The sequence below is a fragment of the Phaethon aethereus genome (assembly GCF_964289735.1).
Source record: "Phaethon aethereus genome assembly, chromosome: W".
Classification (NCBI taxonomy): domain Eukaryota; kingdom Metazoa; phylum Chordata; class Aves; order Phaethontiformes; family Phaethontidae; genus Phaethon; species Phaethon aethereus.
The window spans coordinates 33180614-33198625 of record NC_138581.1 but is presented as its reverse complement, the minus strand read 5'-3'; the positions used below and the strand labels follow the sequence as shown (position 1 = coordinate 33198625).

The 18012-nt window shown below is 46.8% G+C and overlaps 1 protein-coding gene across 1 annotated transcript in view; it reads left to right on the top strand.

The window, feature by feature from the left end:
* Positions 1-18012, top strand: part of LOC309415248 (regulator of G-protein signaling 7-binding protein-like) — a gene marked incomplete at both ends in the record, with an annotated part of 79410 nt that overhangs the window by 1208 nt on the left and 60190 nt on the right. The window contains one exon of the mRNA XM_082012713.1: positions 1699-1865. Within this exon, the coding sequence (XP_081868839.1) occupies positions 1699-1865 (167 nt within the window). The remainder of the gene's footprint in view (positions 1-1698; positions 1866-18012) is intronic.

Genomic DNA, 18012 nt, shown 5'->3' with positions numbered 1-18012 from the left:
GCAGAAGTGCTAGCTTTGTTTCTTTACTGTTTATCTGGTAGAATTTACTGATTAGAAATAAAATGTGATTTACAGATGGATTGTCAAGATGCAGTAAGATTCAGGAGATAAAACCAATGTTTTTTTTCTTTGTCTTGATGCTGCAACATCAGTATGTTTTTGTTTTCCTTGGCAATACTGAGATGGCTAAATGTGTCCTCTATTTAGACAGGGGATATCAGGTGAGAACTGGCAAAATGTGTCTGGCACAACCAATTACCAGTTGCAGGATGAGATGCTTTTCTCTTAATGCAGAATAATTATGCTATAACACAATGTGGGTGTGTTTTTCTTTTTTTTTCCATTGCTTTCATGCATCCTCTACAGAATGAGAGTTGGAGCAAGGTTTAGCAGAGTACAAGTATTGTGCCTGGGACTTTGGTGTGTGCTTTTTTGTTTTGTTTTGGGGGTGTGTTTTTGCAGATATATCAGAATGCATTAGGATTGTTTTGCTGCTCCAGAAGCAGAGAAACTGATTTGCTACTCTTACAATTAAATTTAAGAAAGCATGGCCAAAAAATGAGTCCCAATACTATTCTCAGTTATACAGAGTAATTACAATGGGATGCATGAAGAGCCAGAATTATCACAGAAGTGACTCATTCATTTTCTGAGTATGAGAATTTGAGGGCTTGACTTTAAAATTTGGTAGATCTGATAGAATCCAGGTGCCGGATCCCAGTTTTTAGCATGCTTGTATGCTGGGATATGTTGAACTCCTGGTGGTAATGATGGATGCAGAATTATGAGCAGTCTTTCTTGTCTGTTTTTATGTAGTTTGGAAATTGAGGTCAAATTAGCAAAACAAAGATAGATTAAATATTCTCTTCTATTGCTCCCTGCCTTCCACCCTCACTACCATGTGGAGCAAATGGTCTGATGAGCTTTCTTTCAGAAGACAGCAAATGCTTTGTTTCCTTAAAATATAATCCCACATAGGTAATCAGTGGAACTAAACAGTAATGATCTTTCCATCACTGTAAAAGTTACCCATTTCTCCTATAGCATCCATGTGTATCTGCTGGATATTAGATTTCTGTGAAAAGGTTGAAGTGTTTGTTTACTACTTTGGGGTTTTTTCCCCCCACATTGGAAAAAGTGTTTTCTAGAATCCTAATTGGAAAGTGCCTATCTGGTACATCTCAGCTAATAGCTTCTGATCAGTTTTAAGTCTGAAAGTTGGGTTAGAGGCCAGTGACAGAACAGAAATTAAAAAAGAATTTAGCAAAATCTACAGTGTTTACACTGTAGCAAATGCTACATTACAATCCCTAAATGTGCTGTTAATCAGGAAGCAGGAGGAGCAAAGGCAATCATTTCTGGAGATATTTTTGTCTTCTATGATAGCAAAAAATAACCTCATGCTACGAGTAAAACAGCTGGGGTTTTGTCTGCTTAATATTTAAGACTAATAAACAGTTTCAGAGATTAAAAGCAGAAACACTACTTTCCTGCAAATGAACATTTATAGCTCACACAAGAGGCAGCTGGCATGGAGGCCCTAGTAATCTACTAAATCTTAGGCACTTGATCCTGTATGGTGTGAAATTGGGAGCAGCAGGAACAAGCCCTAGATTGGGCATGTTTTTTAAAAACTTGATTGTTTTAATCAGTGTAGTTAAATGTCTCATGTAAGTAAATCCTCTTTGTTTTTTTCAGCTTGTCCAGGAGTTCAATACCCAAGTGGCTCTATACCGGGAGCTGGTCATTTCCATTGGGGATGTCTCAGTCACCTGTCCATCTCTGCATGCGGAAATGCACAAAACTCGAGCCCGAGGATGTGAGATGGCCTATCAGGCTCATCAAAAACTTGCAGCAATTTCTGGGTATGAGTCTACTTATGATTAACTAAAGCTTTACTCATATGCACATCTTTGCTAAATACTACATTGAGGAAACTTTTTCAGCAAAAGCATTAACTTCTGTTTCTGTTTTAGGCATAGAGATGTATGACCACAAAATCTACATGATGCTAATATCTTTATGATAGTGCAATTTTGGGTCAAATCCTGGTCCCCTTACCAAGATGGCATCTTACTGATTTCACTGGATGCTTTTATGTAAGATGAACAGGATTTTACTCTGTATCACTAGACAACTTGAAAGGCAAGGCTTCTCCCTTGATCTTTTTAAGGTTGAAATAGCAATAGCTTTCTGCCCAATCCTTTATTGGGTATACCTAACTGAACAGTTAGAGACAACTAATTCAGGTCGACTAGAGACTTAGCAACATTAGAGGAAAAAATAATTAGGTGAAAATTACATAAGGGGGGGAATACAAATACTACTGTGAAAACTTGTGTTTACATTCTACATGTTTTTAAATCCTTATTTGTGTTGAAATGAGGATTGAAGCTTTGCCAGTATATAATGTTTGGATTTATTCTTTGATGTACTTAGTTTATTACATTATATACATTCCTTTCCATGGTGACAGAATGTAACATCACATGCTTGAGACTATGCCTCAGTACAAGATAAACGAGGATAAATAGCTGTATCTTATAAAATGTGAATTCATGCTGCTTACACAAAGTTTAATTATTTGTGGGTTCTTCAGATTATGGTGACTGGGGCATTTGTAGTAACACATGTACCTCCTGAGTTTTGTATCTCAGACCATGCTTTGTCAGAGCTTTCTGCACCTGCCTTATCCAACATAAACCAATGTGTGCCACTGGGAAAAAAGCTTGCTTTTTTTTTTTTGCAGCTCTGCCTAAACCCCACTGAAGTAATTTTATTATTTTAATGTATATGAGAAATCTGTCATAGGTTTAGTACATAAGAGAAGGCCACACTAAAAAACAGAAGAAAACACTGGTTGGTCACTTCAGTAGACATGTTAACATTTTCAGATGTGATTTTGTGTAAAGACTCTTAAGTTGTTGTTGTGGTTTAACCCCAGCCAGCAACTAAGCACCACGCAGCTGCTCGCTCACTCCCCCAATGGTGGGATGGGGGAGAGAATCGGAAGAGTAAAAGTGAGGAAACTCATCGTTTGAGCTAAAGACAGTTTAATAGGTAAAGCAAAAGCCGCGCAGGCAAGCAGAGCAAAACAAGGGATTAATTCACCACTTCCCACTGGCAGGCAGGTGTTCAGCCATCTCCAGGAAAGCAGGGCTCCATCACACATAATGGTTTCTTGGGAAGATGGATGCCATAACCCCGAACGTCCCCTCCACACCTTCTGTCTTCGTTGTCCCAGCTTCATATGCTGAGCATGATGTTATATGGTATGGAATATCCCTTTGGTCAGTTGGGGTCAGCTGTCCTGGCTGTGTCCCTTCCCAGCTTCCCGTGCACCCCCAGCCTTCTCACTGGCAGGCCAGCACAAAAAGCCAGACAGTCCTTGACTGCTTAGCAACAACTGAAAGCATGAAGTTATCAACATTGTTTCATCTTATATCTAAAACATAGCTTCTATGAAGAAAATTATCTCTGTCCCAGCTTGAAACCAGGACAATGTATCCACTCCTTATTCCATACCATTTACGTTATGCTCAGGTACCACACTATCCAATACAACCTTATTAACCACCACCCCCTTTCCTATCTTTTGATATAACACACAGATTTTCATTCCCTTAGTCTATGGACCACCCCTGTAAAATGTCTGTGAATTGTCCACGAAATGAGGCTCCATCTCTTATGGTGGTCATTCAGGACAGGAGACATGGTGTGTTGTGTGGAATTACTGGGCACCAAAGCTGGGTCGGGTCACTGCTGCATTTGTACTGCTTCTTGTAAGGCTTGTCCTCCATTGGTTCAGGTGGTTCCTGCTATAGTAGTTCCTATAACATGCAACTCAAATCATGGGTTACAACAGTTTAAAGGTATTTCCATTACAGTCTCCACCCCTGGGCCCTTTGGACTGGACCATGCAGTTTAACATTGAAATGAACTCCTCCCCTTGCTCCTGCTCCGGCTTGGACTTATCCACAGACTGCAGTCCCTTCCATGAGCCACAGTCTCTCCAGGGGTATACCTGCTGTGGCATAGACTTATCTACAGTCACTTTGAGGTGCACCTGTTCCAAAATGGCCTCCTCCATGGGCCACAATGACTTCAGAGATATACCTGCTCCAGCATGGCCTTACCCTCAACCATGGTCCCTTTAGAAGTAAAATCACTCCAGTGTGGCCTTACCCATAGTTCCAGTCGCTCCAGGAATGTACCTGCACTGTCAAGGGCTTCTCCATGGCCACACGCTTTGAGGTGCTCCAGCATGACCTCATGCACAGCCACTGATGCTTCGAGGTGTACCTGCTGCAACATGGGTTTATCCACGGCCACAGATGCTTCGAGATGTACCTTCTCCAGCATGGGCTTATCCTTGTGCCACAATCCCATCAGAGGTATACCTGCTGCGGCACAGACATAACCATGGCCACAGATGCTTTGAGATATGCCTGCTCTGGCATGGCCTTATCCACAGCCACAGCCACTTCAGGGTGTCCTGCTCCTATGTGGACTCATCCATAGGTCACAGTCCCTTTGACTCGAGTTCACACGTGAGTTCCAGCCAGTCCAGTACAGAAGCAGCAGCGATGCCCTGGCCATCTGCCAGCCCAGGTGCATCGCCATTGCTGTTATCAAAATGTTCCCAGGCACAGCAGAGTCAGATGATAAGCAGTACAGCAAGCAGCGAAAGCAAAAAGCAGCCACTAACGAGCACTAGACTCTAATATACAGTAAGGAAAGCAAACCCATGGCAAGCACAAGAGCCTGCCAATTAATAGCTAAAGAGCAATAACAGCTATAAACTCTATCATCTGGCACATTCCGATGAGGTCTGTTTTTATGTCAAACCCTTCAAGTCCCATGTTGGGTGCCAAAAAGGACTGTCGTGGTTTAACCCCAGCCAGCAACTAAGCACCACGCAGCCGCTCGCTCATTCCCCCACAGTGGGACGGGGGAGAGAATCAGAAGAGTAACAGTGGGAAAACTCATGGGTTGAGGTAAAGACAGTTTTAATAGGTAAAGCAAAAGCTGTGCACGCAAGCAGAGCAAAACAAAGGGATTCATTCACCATTTCTCATCAGCCAGCAGGTGTTCAGCCATCTCCAGGAAAGCAGGGCTCCATCACATGTGTCGTGGTTTAGCCCCAGCCGGCAACTAGGTACCACGCAGCCGCTCGCTTACTCCCCCTCCCGCAGTGGGACGGGGGAGAAAATTGGGAAAAAACTCGTGGGTTGAGATAAACATGGTTTAATAGGACAGAAAGAAAGAAGGAAACAACAATGATAATACCAACAAAGGAATGTACAAGAAGAAGTGAGGCCCAATACAGCAATTGCTCACCACCCAGTGATCGACAGCCCGTCCCCAAGCAGCGATTTCCGCCCCCTGGCCAACTCCAGTTTATGTACTGGGCATGACGTCGTATGGTAGGGAATATCTCTTTGGCCAGCCTGGGTCAGCTGTCCTGGCTGTGTCCCCTCCCAGCTTCCCGTGCACCCCCAGCCTGCTCGCTGGCAGGCCAGCATGAGAAGCTGGACTGTCCTTGACTGCTCAGCAACAACCCAAAACATCAGCACATTATCAACAGTTTCTCATCCCAAATCCAAAACACAGTCTCACACTAGCTTCTGTGAAGAAAACCAGCTCTATCCTGGCTGAAACCAGGACAGTATCCACCCCTTATTCCATACCATTTACGTCATGCCCGGGTCCTGTACTTTTCAATACATTCCAATTATTCATTATTACTCTTCCTGTCTTTTAATATATACACACAGATATCACTTTCTTAGTCCATGGGCCATCACTTTAAAATGCCTGTGGAGTTCATTCAGTCCATGACTCTGGGCTTAATCCATCATAGCAGTCTCTCAGGGCAGGGGAGATGGTATGTGGTGCTGGATTGTCATCTGGCACGGTCCATGTCCATGATCTGCAGGTCGAAGATGTCGGTCTCGAGGGAATTGTTGGGCACAAGCTGCTGAAGCCAGTTCTGGTTCCATCACTGCTGCACGTTGCTTGGTTTCAGTGAAGCTCATTCTTCATCAGTCTGGGTGATTCTTACTATAATACCATTGATATGGTAGATAGCAGCCATAGTAGTAATGTCATACTGAACAATTAACATAATACAATTCAAATCATTGACTGTTTTCACCCAAAATCAAGTCTCCTTGAGGTACACATCGGACTTCCCCATCCTTCCGCATTACCCACCAAGTGCACCCAGGTCCCTGGGCAAAGGCAATCCCACGAACGGGTTTGCCTTTGCCTGAGGCAGGAGTAACCCAGACTGTCTTCCCCAGCATATTTCTCACATGCACCACAGGGACTTTATCCCCTTCTACAGTACGTAAAAGTTTGGATTGGGCAGGGCCGGCTCTATTAGTAGATCCCCTAGTGTTGACTAACCAGGTGGCTTTTGCTAAATGTTTATCCCAATGTTTGAATGTCCCATCACCCATTGCTCTCAGGGAGTCTTTAACAGTCCGTTGTATCGTTCAATTTTTCCGGAAGCTGGTGCATGATAGGGGATATGATACACCCACTCAATGCCGTGCTCTTTGGCCCAGGTGTCTATGAGGTTGTTTCGGAAATGAGTCCCATTGTTCGACTCAATTCTTTCGGGGGTGCCATGTTGCCATAAGACTTGCTTTTCAAGGCCCAGGATAGTGTTCCAGGCGGTGGCATGGGGCACAGGGTATGTTTCCAGCCATCCGGTGGTTGTTTCCACCATGGTTAAGTACATAGCGCTTGCCTTGGCGAGTTTGTGGAAGTGGGATATAGTCAATCTGCCAGGCCTCCCCATATTTATATTTCAACCATCGTCCTTCATACCAGAGGGGCTTTAACCGCTTGGCTTGTTTGATCGCAGCACACGTTTCACATTCACGGATAACCTGTGCAATAGCGTCCATGGTCAGGTCCACCCCTCGATCCCGAGCCCATCTATATGTTGCATCTCTTCCCTGATGGCCTGAGGTGTCATGGGCCCACTGAGCTATAAATAATTCACCCTTATGTTGCCAGTCCAGATCCACCTGAGCCACTTCAATCTTAGCAGCCTGATCCACCTGATGGTTGTTTTGATGTTCTTCGGTGGCCCGACTCTTGGGTACGTGAGCATCTACATGGCGTACTTTTATGACTAGTTTCTCTAGTCAGGCAGCAATATCTTGCCACAATTCAGCAGCCCAGATGGGCTTGCCTCTGCGTTGCCAGTTGCTCTGCTTCCATTGCTGTAGCCACCCCCATAGAGCATTTGCCACCATCCATGAGTCAGTATATAGAGTATTGGCCATTTTTCTCGTTCAGCAATATCGAAAGCCAGCTGGATGGCTTTCACAAACTGACTTGATTCACCTTGTCCTTCAGCAGCTTCTGCGACTCGTCGTATAGGGCTCCATACAGCAGCTTTCCACCTTCGATGTTTGCCTACAATACGACAGGACCCATCAGTAAACAGGGCATATTGCCTTTCGTTCTCTGGCAGTTCATTATATGGTGGAGCCTCTTCAGCATGCGCCACCTCCTCTTCTGGCCAGTCCATGATCACTTCCAAGATTCCCGGGCGATTAAGGTTTCCTATTCGAGCCCGCTGTGTAATAAGTGCAACCCACTTACTCCACGTAGCATCAGTCGCATGATGTGTCGAGGGGACCCTCCCTTTGAACATCCAGCCCAGCACCGGCAGTCGGGGTGCCAGGAGAAGCTGTGCTTCAGTACCAACCACTTCTGAGGCAGCTCCAACTCCTTCATATGCTGCCAATATCTCCTTTTCAGTTGGAGTATAGCGGGACTCAGATCCCCTATATCCTCGACTCCAAAACCCTAGAGGTCGACCTCGAGTCTCTCCTGGTGCCTTATTCCAGAGACTCCAGATAGGGCCATTCTCCCCGGCTGCCGTGTAGAGCACATTTTTAACATCTTGTCCTGCCTGGACTGGCCCGAGGGCTGTGGCATGAACTATCTCCTGTCTGATTTGTTCGAAGGCTTGTCGTTGCTCAGGGCCCCATTTTAAATCGTTCTTCTTCCGTGTCACTTGATAAAGAGGGCTTACAATCAGACTGTAATTTGGAATATGCATTCTCCAGAAATCCACAACGCCCAGAAATGCTTGTGTTTCTTTTTTGCTAGTTGGTGGAGACATAGCTGTTATTTTCTTGATCACATCCGTTGTGATCTGTCGACGTCCATCTTGCCATTTTATTCCTAAAAACTGGATCTCTTGTGCAGGTCCTTTGACCTTACTTTGTTTTTATAGCAAAACCAGCTTTCAGAAGTATTTGAATTATTTTCTTCCCTTTCTCGAAAACTTCTTCTGCTGTGTTGCCCCATACGATGATGTCATCAATGTATTGCAGATGCTCTGGAGCTTCACCCTGTTCCAGTGCAGTCTGGATCAGCCCATGGCAAATGGTAGGGCTGTGTTTCCACCCCTGGGGAAGTCGATTCCAGGTGTATTGGACACCCCCCCAAGTGAAAGCAAACTGTGGCCTGCACTCTGCCGCCAAAGGGATTGAGAAAAACGCATTAGCAATATCAATGGTGGCGTACCACTTGGCTGCCTTTGACTCCAGTTCATATTGAAGTTCTAGCATGTCCGGCACGGCAGCGCTCAGTGGCGGCGTGACTTCATTCAGGCCACGATAGTCTACTGTCAGTCTCCACTCTCCATTAGACTTTCGCCCTGGCTATATGGGGCTGTTAAAGGGTGAGCGAGTCTTGCTGATCACTCCTTGGCTCTCCAGCCGACGAATCAGCTCATGGATGGGGATCAGGGAGTCTCTGTTGGTGCGATATTGCTGTTGGTGCACTGTTGTGGTAGCGATCGGCACCTGTTGTTCTTTGACCCTGAGCAACCCCACCACAGAAGGGTCCTCTGAGAGACCAGGCAAGGTGGACAGCTGTTTAATTTCTTCCGTCTCCAAGGCAGCTATACCAAAAGCCCACCGGTACCCTTTTGGGTCCTTGAAATACCCTCTCCTGAGTTAGTGTATGCCCAGGATGCACGGAGCCTCTGGGCCAGTCACAATGGGGTGCTTCTGCCACTCATTCCCAGTTAGGCTCACTTCAGCCTCCAGCACAGTCAGCTGTTGGGATCCCCCTGTCACTCCGGAAATACAGATGGGTTCTGCCCCTATATGGCTTGATGGCATCAGGGTACATTGTGCACTGGTGTCCACTAAAGCCTTATATTCCTGTGGGTCTGATGTGCCAGGCCATCTAATCCACACAGTCCAATAAACTCAGTTGTCCCTCTCCTCCGCCTGGCTGGAGGCAGGGCCCCTCTAGTCCTGCTCATAGTACTCGTTACCCACTTCTTGTAAATATGAATCAGAAGTCCCTTCAAGAGGATCAGAGGTGAGATCAGCTCTTCTATTCTTTCTGGGAAGCTGCCCACTGGAAAGCAGAGCGACGATTTTTCTGGAGGAACCTGAACCCCCTTTTGTAATTGTCTTTCCTTCATCTGGGTCTTTGGATGATTGTCCATTGTCCAAGTCACCATAAATCACTTCCAGCACAGCTAGCTCCCTCAGGTACTGGATACCTTTCTCCATGGTGGTCCACTCGCCTGGGTGACATAGAACATGTTCCTTGAAGGGGTACCTTTCCTTCACACCCGACAGGAGTCGCCTCCAGAGGCTGAGGACTCGTGCACCTTTTCCAATTGCTTTGTCAATGCCCCCTTCCCTAGAAAGGGATCCCAGCTGCTTGGCTTCCCTACCCTCTAATTCCAGGCTACTGGCCCCATTATCCCAGCATCGGAGCAGCCAGGTGACAATGTGCTCACCTGGACGATGGCTGAAATCCTTTCGCATATCTCGCAATTCACTCAGGGATAGAGATCGGGGAGTTACTGTCTCTTTTATGAGTTCTTCCTCTTCCTCCTCTTCAAGCGATGACTCTCTCTCTTCCCTCTTCTGTCCTTGTGATGGCCCTGCTTCGGAGCACTCTGCCTCCTCACTCTCTTCCTCTGGCTCCTTCTTAGCAGAATCTTCTTCATCCCTTACTAAACGAGCTGACTTCCGCTTCCAAGATTTCTTCTTTTGCACAGGGGCAACTGATACCGGGATGGGCTGGTTCTCTGGTTCAGCTGCAACAGTCTGAGTAGCTACAGTGCCTGCCACAGGGGTTGGAGTAGTCACAGTGCCTGCCACATTGCCATCAGACCCAGAGAGCCTCTCTCCCCTTTGCATAGTGTTAAATAGAGCTCGGTGGGCATGGGCCAGGCCCCAGCGCATTGCAATGATTTGTGTCTCCTTGGAACTGCCAGGCTGACAGCATACTTCTTCCAGATATTCTGCTAGTTTATCAGGATTCTGCACTTGTTCGGGAGAGAAGTTCCAAAACACTGGAGGTGCCCACCGCCCCAGACATTTGCCCATGCTGTTCCACACGCCCTGCCATTCATAACTATCCAGCCTTGGGGTAGATCTCCAGGTGATATTCTTAAATTGCTTGCCAACCTTAGACAAAACTGAAACAATGTTCCCCAGAAGTAGCAATAGAGGTATTTTAACTACCCAAGGGTGTTCAAAATACTGAAAAATTATTGTGATGAAGGAGGAAACATTATGACAGAGGGTAGCAAAGGTACCATTCTGCATTTCCTCCATAAAAAACCTTTCAGAGGCAGAAGTATAATTGCTAATCGTCTCCACAAGACAGTAGCCAAAATACAGTAACGGCTTTAGTACAGAGCTCAGATGATACCACATTAAGCTCAAGGTCAGTGCTCTAAAAACAAAACTCACAGGCGAGACATTACTAATCATTGCAGAGTACAGCAGCCCGCAGAAACCAACACCGATCCTTAACATGTACAGCAAAGACGAGAGCATCATGCAAATCAAATAAACTGATATGGTGACCTGCAACCGTTATTATCTCTAGCCTCGTGCCCCATGTTGGGCGCCAAAAAGGACTGTCGTGGTTTAGCCCCAGCCGGCAACTAAGCACCACGTAGCCGCTCGCTCACTCCCCCTCCCGCAGTGGGACGGGGGAGAGAATTGGGAAAAAACTCGTGGGTTGAGATAAACACGGTTTAATAAGACAGAAAGAGAGAAGGAAACAACAATGATAATACCAACAAAGGAATGTACAAGAAGAAGTGATGCCCAATACAGCAATTGCTCACCACCCAGTGATCGACAGCCCGTCCCCAAGCAGCGATTTCCGCCCTCCGGCCAACTCCAGTTTATGTACTGGGCATGACGTCGGATGGTAGGGAATATCTCTTTGGCCAGCCTGGGTCAGCTGTCCTGGCTGTGTCCCCTCCCAGCTCCCCGTGCACCCCCAGCCTGCTCGCTGGCAGGCCAGCATGAGAAGCTGGACTGTCCTTGACTGCTCAGCAACAACCCAAAACACCAGCACATTATCAACAGTTTCTCATCCCAAATCCAAAACACAGTCTCACACTAGCTTCTGTGAAGAAAACCAGCTCTATCCTGGCTGAAACCAGGACAGTATCCACCCCTTATTCCATACCATTTACGTCATGCCCGGGTCCTGTACTTTTCAATACATTCCAATTATTCATTATTACTCTTCCTGTCTTTTAATATATACACACAGATATCACTTTCTTAGTCCATGGGCCATCACTTCAAAATGCCTGTGGAGTTCATTCAGTCCATGACTCTGGGCTTAATCCATCATAGCAGTCTCTCAGGGCAGGGGAGATGGTATGTGGTGCTGGATTGTCATCTGGCACGGTCCATGTCCATGATCTGCAGGTCGAAGATGTCGGTCTCGAGGGAATTGTTGGGCACAAGCTGCTGAAGCCAGTTCTGGTTCCATCACTGCTGCACGTTGCTTGGTTTCAGTGAAGCTCATTCTTCATCAGTCTGGGTGATTCTTACTATAATACCATTGATATGGTAGATAGCAGCCATAGTAGTAATGTCATACTGAACAATTAACATAATACAATTCAAATCATTGACTGTTTTCACCCAAAATCAAGTCTCCTTGAGGTACACATCGGACTTCCCCATCCTTCCGCATTACCCACCAAGTGCACCCAGGTCCCTGGGCAAAGGCAATCCCACGAACGGGTTTGCCTTTGCCTGAGGCAGGAGTAACCCAGACTGTCTTCCCCAGCATATTTCTCACATGCACCACAGGGACTTTATCCCCTTCTACAGTACGTAAAAGTTTGGATTGGGCAGGGCCGGCTCTATTAGTAGATCCCCTAGTGTTGACTAACCAGGTGGCTTTTGCTAAATGTTTATCCCAATGTTTGAATGTCCCATCACCCATTGCTCTCAGGGAGTCTTTAACAGTCCGTTGTATCGTTCAATTTTTCCGGAAGCTGGTGCATGATAGGGGATATGATACACCCACTCAATGCCGTGCTCTTTGGCCCAGGTGTCTATGAGGTTGTTTCGGAAATGAGTCCCATTGTTCGACTCAATTCTTTCGGGGGTGCCATGTTGCCATAAGACTTGCTTTTCAAGGCCCAGGATAGTGTTCCAGGCGGTGGCATGGGGCACAGGGTATGTTTCCAGCCATCCGGTGGTTGTTTCCACCATGGTTAAGTACATAGCGCTTGCCTTGGCGAGTTTGTGGAAGTGGGATATAGTCAATCTGCCAGGCCTCCCCATATTTATATTTCAACCATCGTCCTTCATACCAGAGGGGCTTTAACCGCTTGGCTTGTTTGATCGCAGCACACGTTTCACATTCACGGATAACCTGTGCAATAGCGTCCATGGTCAGGTCCACCCCTCGATCCCGAGCCCATCTATATGTTGCATCTCTTCCCTGATGGCCTGAGGTGTCATGGGCCCACTGAGCTATAAATAATTCACCCTTATGTTGCCAGTCCAGATCCACCTGAGCCACTTCAATCTTAGCAGCCTGATCCACCTGATGGTTGTTTTGATGTTCTTCGGTGGCCCGACTCTTGGGTACGTGAGCATCTACATGGCGTACTTTTATGACTAGTTTCTCTAGTCAGGCAGCAATATCTTGCCACAATTCAGCAGCCCAGATGGGCTTGCCTCTGCGTTGCCAGTTGCTCTGCTTCCATTGCTGTAGCCACCCCCATAGAGCATTTGCCACCATCCATGAGTCAGTATATAGAGTATTGGCCATTTTTCTCGTTCAGCAATATCGAAAGCCAGCTGGATGGCTTTCACAAACTGACTTGATTCACCTTGTCCTTCAGCAGCTTCTGCGACTCGTCGTATAGGGCTCCATACAGCAGCTTTCCACCTTCGATGTTTGCCTACAATACGACAGGACCCATCAGTAAACAGGGCATATTGCCTTTCGTTCTCTGGCAGTTCATTATATGGTGGAGCCTCTTCAGCATGCGCCACCTCCTCTTCTGGCCAGTCCATGATCACTTCCAAGATTCCCGGGCGATTAAGGTTTCCTATTCGAGCCCGCTGTGTAATAAGTGCAACCCACTTACTCCACGTAGCATCAGTCGCATGATGTGTCGAGGGGACCCTCCCTTTGAACATCCAGCCCAGCACCGGCAGTCGGGGTGCCAGGAGAAGCTGTGCTTCAGTACCAACCACTTCTGAGGCAGCTCCAACTCCTTCATATGCTGCCAATATCTCCTTTTCAGTTGGAGTATAGCGGGACTCAGATCCCCTATATCCTCGACTCCAAAACCCTAGAGGTCGACCTCGAGTCTCTCCTGGTGCCTTATTCCAGAGACTCCAGATAGGGCCATTCTCCCCGGCTGCCGTGTAGAGCACATTTTTAACATCTTGTCCTGCCTGGACTGGCCCGAGGGCTGTGGCATGAACTATCTCCTGTCTGATTTGTTCGAAGGCTTGTCGTTGCTCAGGGCCCCATTTTAAATCGTTCTTCTTCCGTGTCACTTGATAAAGAGGGCTTACAATCAGACTGTAATTTGGAATATGCATTCTCCAGAAATCCACAACGCCCAGAAATGCTTGTGTTTCTTTTTTGCTAGTTGGTGGAGACATAGCTGTTATTTTCTTGATCACATCCGTTGTGATCTGTCGACGTCCATCTTGCCATTTTATTCCTAAAAACTGGATCTCTTGTGCAGGTCCTTTGACCTTACTTTGTTTTTATAGCAAAACCAGCTTTCAGAAGTATTTGAATTATTTTCTTCCCTTTCTCGAAAACTTCTTCTGCTGTGTTGCCCCATACGATGATGTCATCAATGTATTGCAGATGCTCTGGAGCTTCACCCTGTTCCAGTGCAGTCTGGATCAGCCCATGGCAAATGGTAGGGCTGTGTTTCCACCCCTGGGGAAGTCGATTCCAGGTGTATTGGACACCCCCCCAAGTGAAAGCAAACTGTGGCCTGCACTCTGCCGCCAAAGGGATTGAGAAAAACGCATTAGCAATATCAATGGTGGCGTACCACTTGGCTGCCTTTGACTCCAGTTCATATTGAAGTTCTAGCATGTCCGGCACGGCAGCGCTCAGTGGCGGCGTGACTTCATTCAGGCCACGATAGTCTACTGTCAGTCTCCACTCTCCATTAGACTTTCGCCCTGGCTATATGGGGCTGTTAAAGGGTGAGCGAGTCTTGCTGATCACTCCTTGGCTCTCCAGCCGACGAATCAGCTCATGGATGGGGATCAGGGAGTCTCTGTTGGTGCGATATTGCTGTTGGTGCACTGTTGTGGTAGCGATCGGCACCTGTTGTTCTTTGACCCTGAGCAACCCCACCACAGAAGGGTCCTCTGAGAGACCAGGCAAGGTGGACAGCTGTTTAATTTCTTCCGTCTCCAAGGCAGCTATACCAAAAGCCCACCGGTACCCTTTTGGGTCCTTGAAATACCCTCTCCTGAGTTAGTGTATGCCCAGGATGCACGGAGCCTCTGGGCCAGTCACAATGGGGTGCTTCTGCCACTCATTCCCAGTTAGGCTCACTTCAGCCTCCAGCACAGTCAGCTGTTGGGATCCCCCTGTCACTCCGGAAATACAGATGGGTTCTGCCCCTATATGGCTTGATGGCATCAGGGTACATTGTGCACTGGTGTCCACTAAAGCCTTATATTCCTGTGGGTCTGATGTGCCAGGCCATCTAATCCACACAGTCCAATAAACTCAGTTGTCCCTCTCCTCCGCCTGGCTGGAGGCAGGGCCCCTCTAGTCCTGCTCATAGTACTCGTTACCCACTTCTTGTAAATATGAATCAGAAGTCCCTTCAAGAGGATCAGAGGTGAGATCAGCTCTTCTATTCTTTCTGGGAAGCTGCCCACTGGAAAGCAGAGCGACGATTTTTCTGGAGGAACCTGAACCCCCTTTTGTAATTGTCTTTCCTTCATCTGGGTCTTTGGATGATTGTCCATTGTCCAAGTCACCATAAATCACTTCCAGCACAGCTAGCTCCCTCAGGTACTGGATACCTTTCTCCATGGTGGTCCACTCGCCTGGGTGACATAGAACATGTTCCTTGAAGGGGTACCTTTCCTTCACACCCGACAGGAGTCGCCTCCAGAGGCTGAGGACTCGTGCACCTTTTCCAATTGCTTTGTCAATGCCCCCTTCCCTAGAAAGGGATCCCAGCTGCTTGGCTTCCCTACCCTCTAATTCCAGGCTACTGGCCCCATTATCCCAGCATCGGAGCAGCCAGGTGACAATGTGCTCACCTGGACGATGGCTGAAATCCTTTCGCATATCTCGCAATTCACTCAGGGATAGAGATCGGGGAGTTACTGTCTCTTTTATGAGTTCTTCCTCTTCCTCCTCTTCAAGCGATGACTCTCTCTCTTCCCTCTTCTGTCCTTGTGATGGCCCTGCTTCGGAGCACTCTGCCTCCTCACTCTCTTCCTCTGGCTCCTTCTTAGCAGAATCTTCTTCATCCCTTACTAAACGAGCTGACTTCCGCTTCCAAGATTTCTTCTTTTGCACAGGGGCAACTGATACCGGGATGGGCTGGTTCTCTGGTTCAGCTGCAACAGTCTGAGTAGCTACAGTGCCTGCCACAGGGGTTGGAGTAGTCACAGTGCCTGCCACATTGCCATCAGACCCAGAGAGCCTCTCTCCCCTTTGCATAGTGTTAAATAGAGCTCGGTGGGCATGGGCCAGGCCCCAGCGCATTGCAATGATTTGTGTCTCCTTGGAACTGCCAGGCTGACAGCATACTTCTTCCAGATATTCTGCTAGTTTATCAGGATTCTGCACTTGTTCGGGAGTGAAGTTCCAAAACACTGGAGGTGCCCACCGCCCCAGACATTTGCCCATGCTGTTCCACACGCCCTGCCATTCATAACTATCCAGCCTTGGGGTAGATCTCCAGGTGATATTCTTAAATTGCTTGCCAACCTTAGACAAAACTGAAACAATGTTCCCCAGAAGTAGCAATAGAGGTATTTTAACTACCCAAGGGTGTTCAAAATACTGAAAAATTATTGTGATGAAGGAGGAAACATTATGACAGAGGGTAGCAAAGGTACCATTCTGCATTTCCTCCATAAAAAACCTTTCAGAGGCAGAAGTATAATTGCTAATCGTCTCCACAAGACAGTAGCCAAAATACAGTAACGGCTTTAGTACAGAGCTCAGATGATACCACATTAAGCTCAAGGTCAGTGTTCTAAAAACAAAACTCACAGGCGAGACATTACTAATCATTGCAGAGTACAGCAGCCCGCAGAAACCAACACCGATCCTTAACATGTACAGCAAAGACGAGAGCATCATGCAAATCAAATAAACTGATATGGTGACCTGCAACCGTTATTATCTCTAGCCTCGTGCCCCATGTTGGGCGCCAAAAAGGACTGTCGTGGTTTAGCCCCAGCCGGCAACTAAGCACCACGCAGCCGCTCGCTCACTCCCCCTCCCGCAGTGGGACGGGGGAGAGAATTGGGAAAAAACTCGTGGGTTGAGATAAACACGGTTTAATAAGACAGAAAGAGAGAAGGAAACAACAATGATAATACCAACAAAGGAATGTACAAGAAGAAGTGATGCCCAATACAGCAATTGCTCACCACCCAGTGATCGACAGCCCGTCCCCAAGCAGCGATTTCCGCCCTCCGGCCAACTCCAGTTTATGTACTGGGCATGACGTCGGATGGTAGGGAATATCTCTTTGGCCAGCCTGGGTCAGCTGTCCTGGCTGTGTCCCCTCCCAGCTCCCCGTGCACCCCCAGCCTGCTCGCTGGCAGGCCAGCATGAGAAGCTGGACTGTCCTTGACTGCTCAGCAACAACCCAAAACACCAGCACATTATCAACAGTTTCTCATCCCAAATCCAAAACACAGTCTCACACTAGCTTCTGTGAAGAAAACCAGCTCTATCCTGGCTGAAACCAGGACAACGTGTAATGGTTTCTTGGGAAGATGGATGCCATAACCCCGAAGGTCCCCCCCACACCTTCTCAAGTTATCAACATTCTTTCATCCTATATCTAAAACATAGCCTCACACTAGCTCCCATGAAGAAAATCAACTCTATCCCAGATGAAACCAGGAGAGTTGATATTACAGCATCAGATTCGTTCCTCAAACAAAATACATGCTTTTAAGTTACTAAAGTCTGTGAGGATTAAAAAAAAAAAACAACCACAAGATACAGTTCTTTTTAACCAGTGTACACTACCTCAGCACTGTAGCATTGAAAATGTGGAAACAAACAACCAACCGTGAAATTGATCTTGTGCACTTTTAGACTCAAAAGAGAGACTAATACAAACCAAAATAATACATCTGAATAGCAGAACCTAACTTGGATTTTTATTTTTATTTTCCTTAAAGAAAACAATTGACATATGTTCATTTAGAAGTATGGAGGTTTTTTAAGTAATCATTTCACAGTTGGGAGTCTGTCATATACACAGAGATATCCTGAATGTTGTGCAGTTGCTGAGAGATTGACATTTAGCTAATTTAAAACTGTTTTAAATAACTATGATAATGTGATATCCATAACAACTGGTAGGTGTTAGAAACCCTCTGGAAATTACTTGTTTAGTTTGACAAGCATTTTACAAGATGTGCTTCACATCCTCACCCTCCTACAGCTGAGGAAAGCCATGTGAGCCAGCTTAAATTTTTTGTGCAT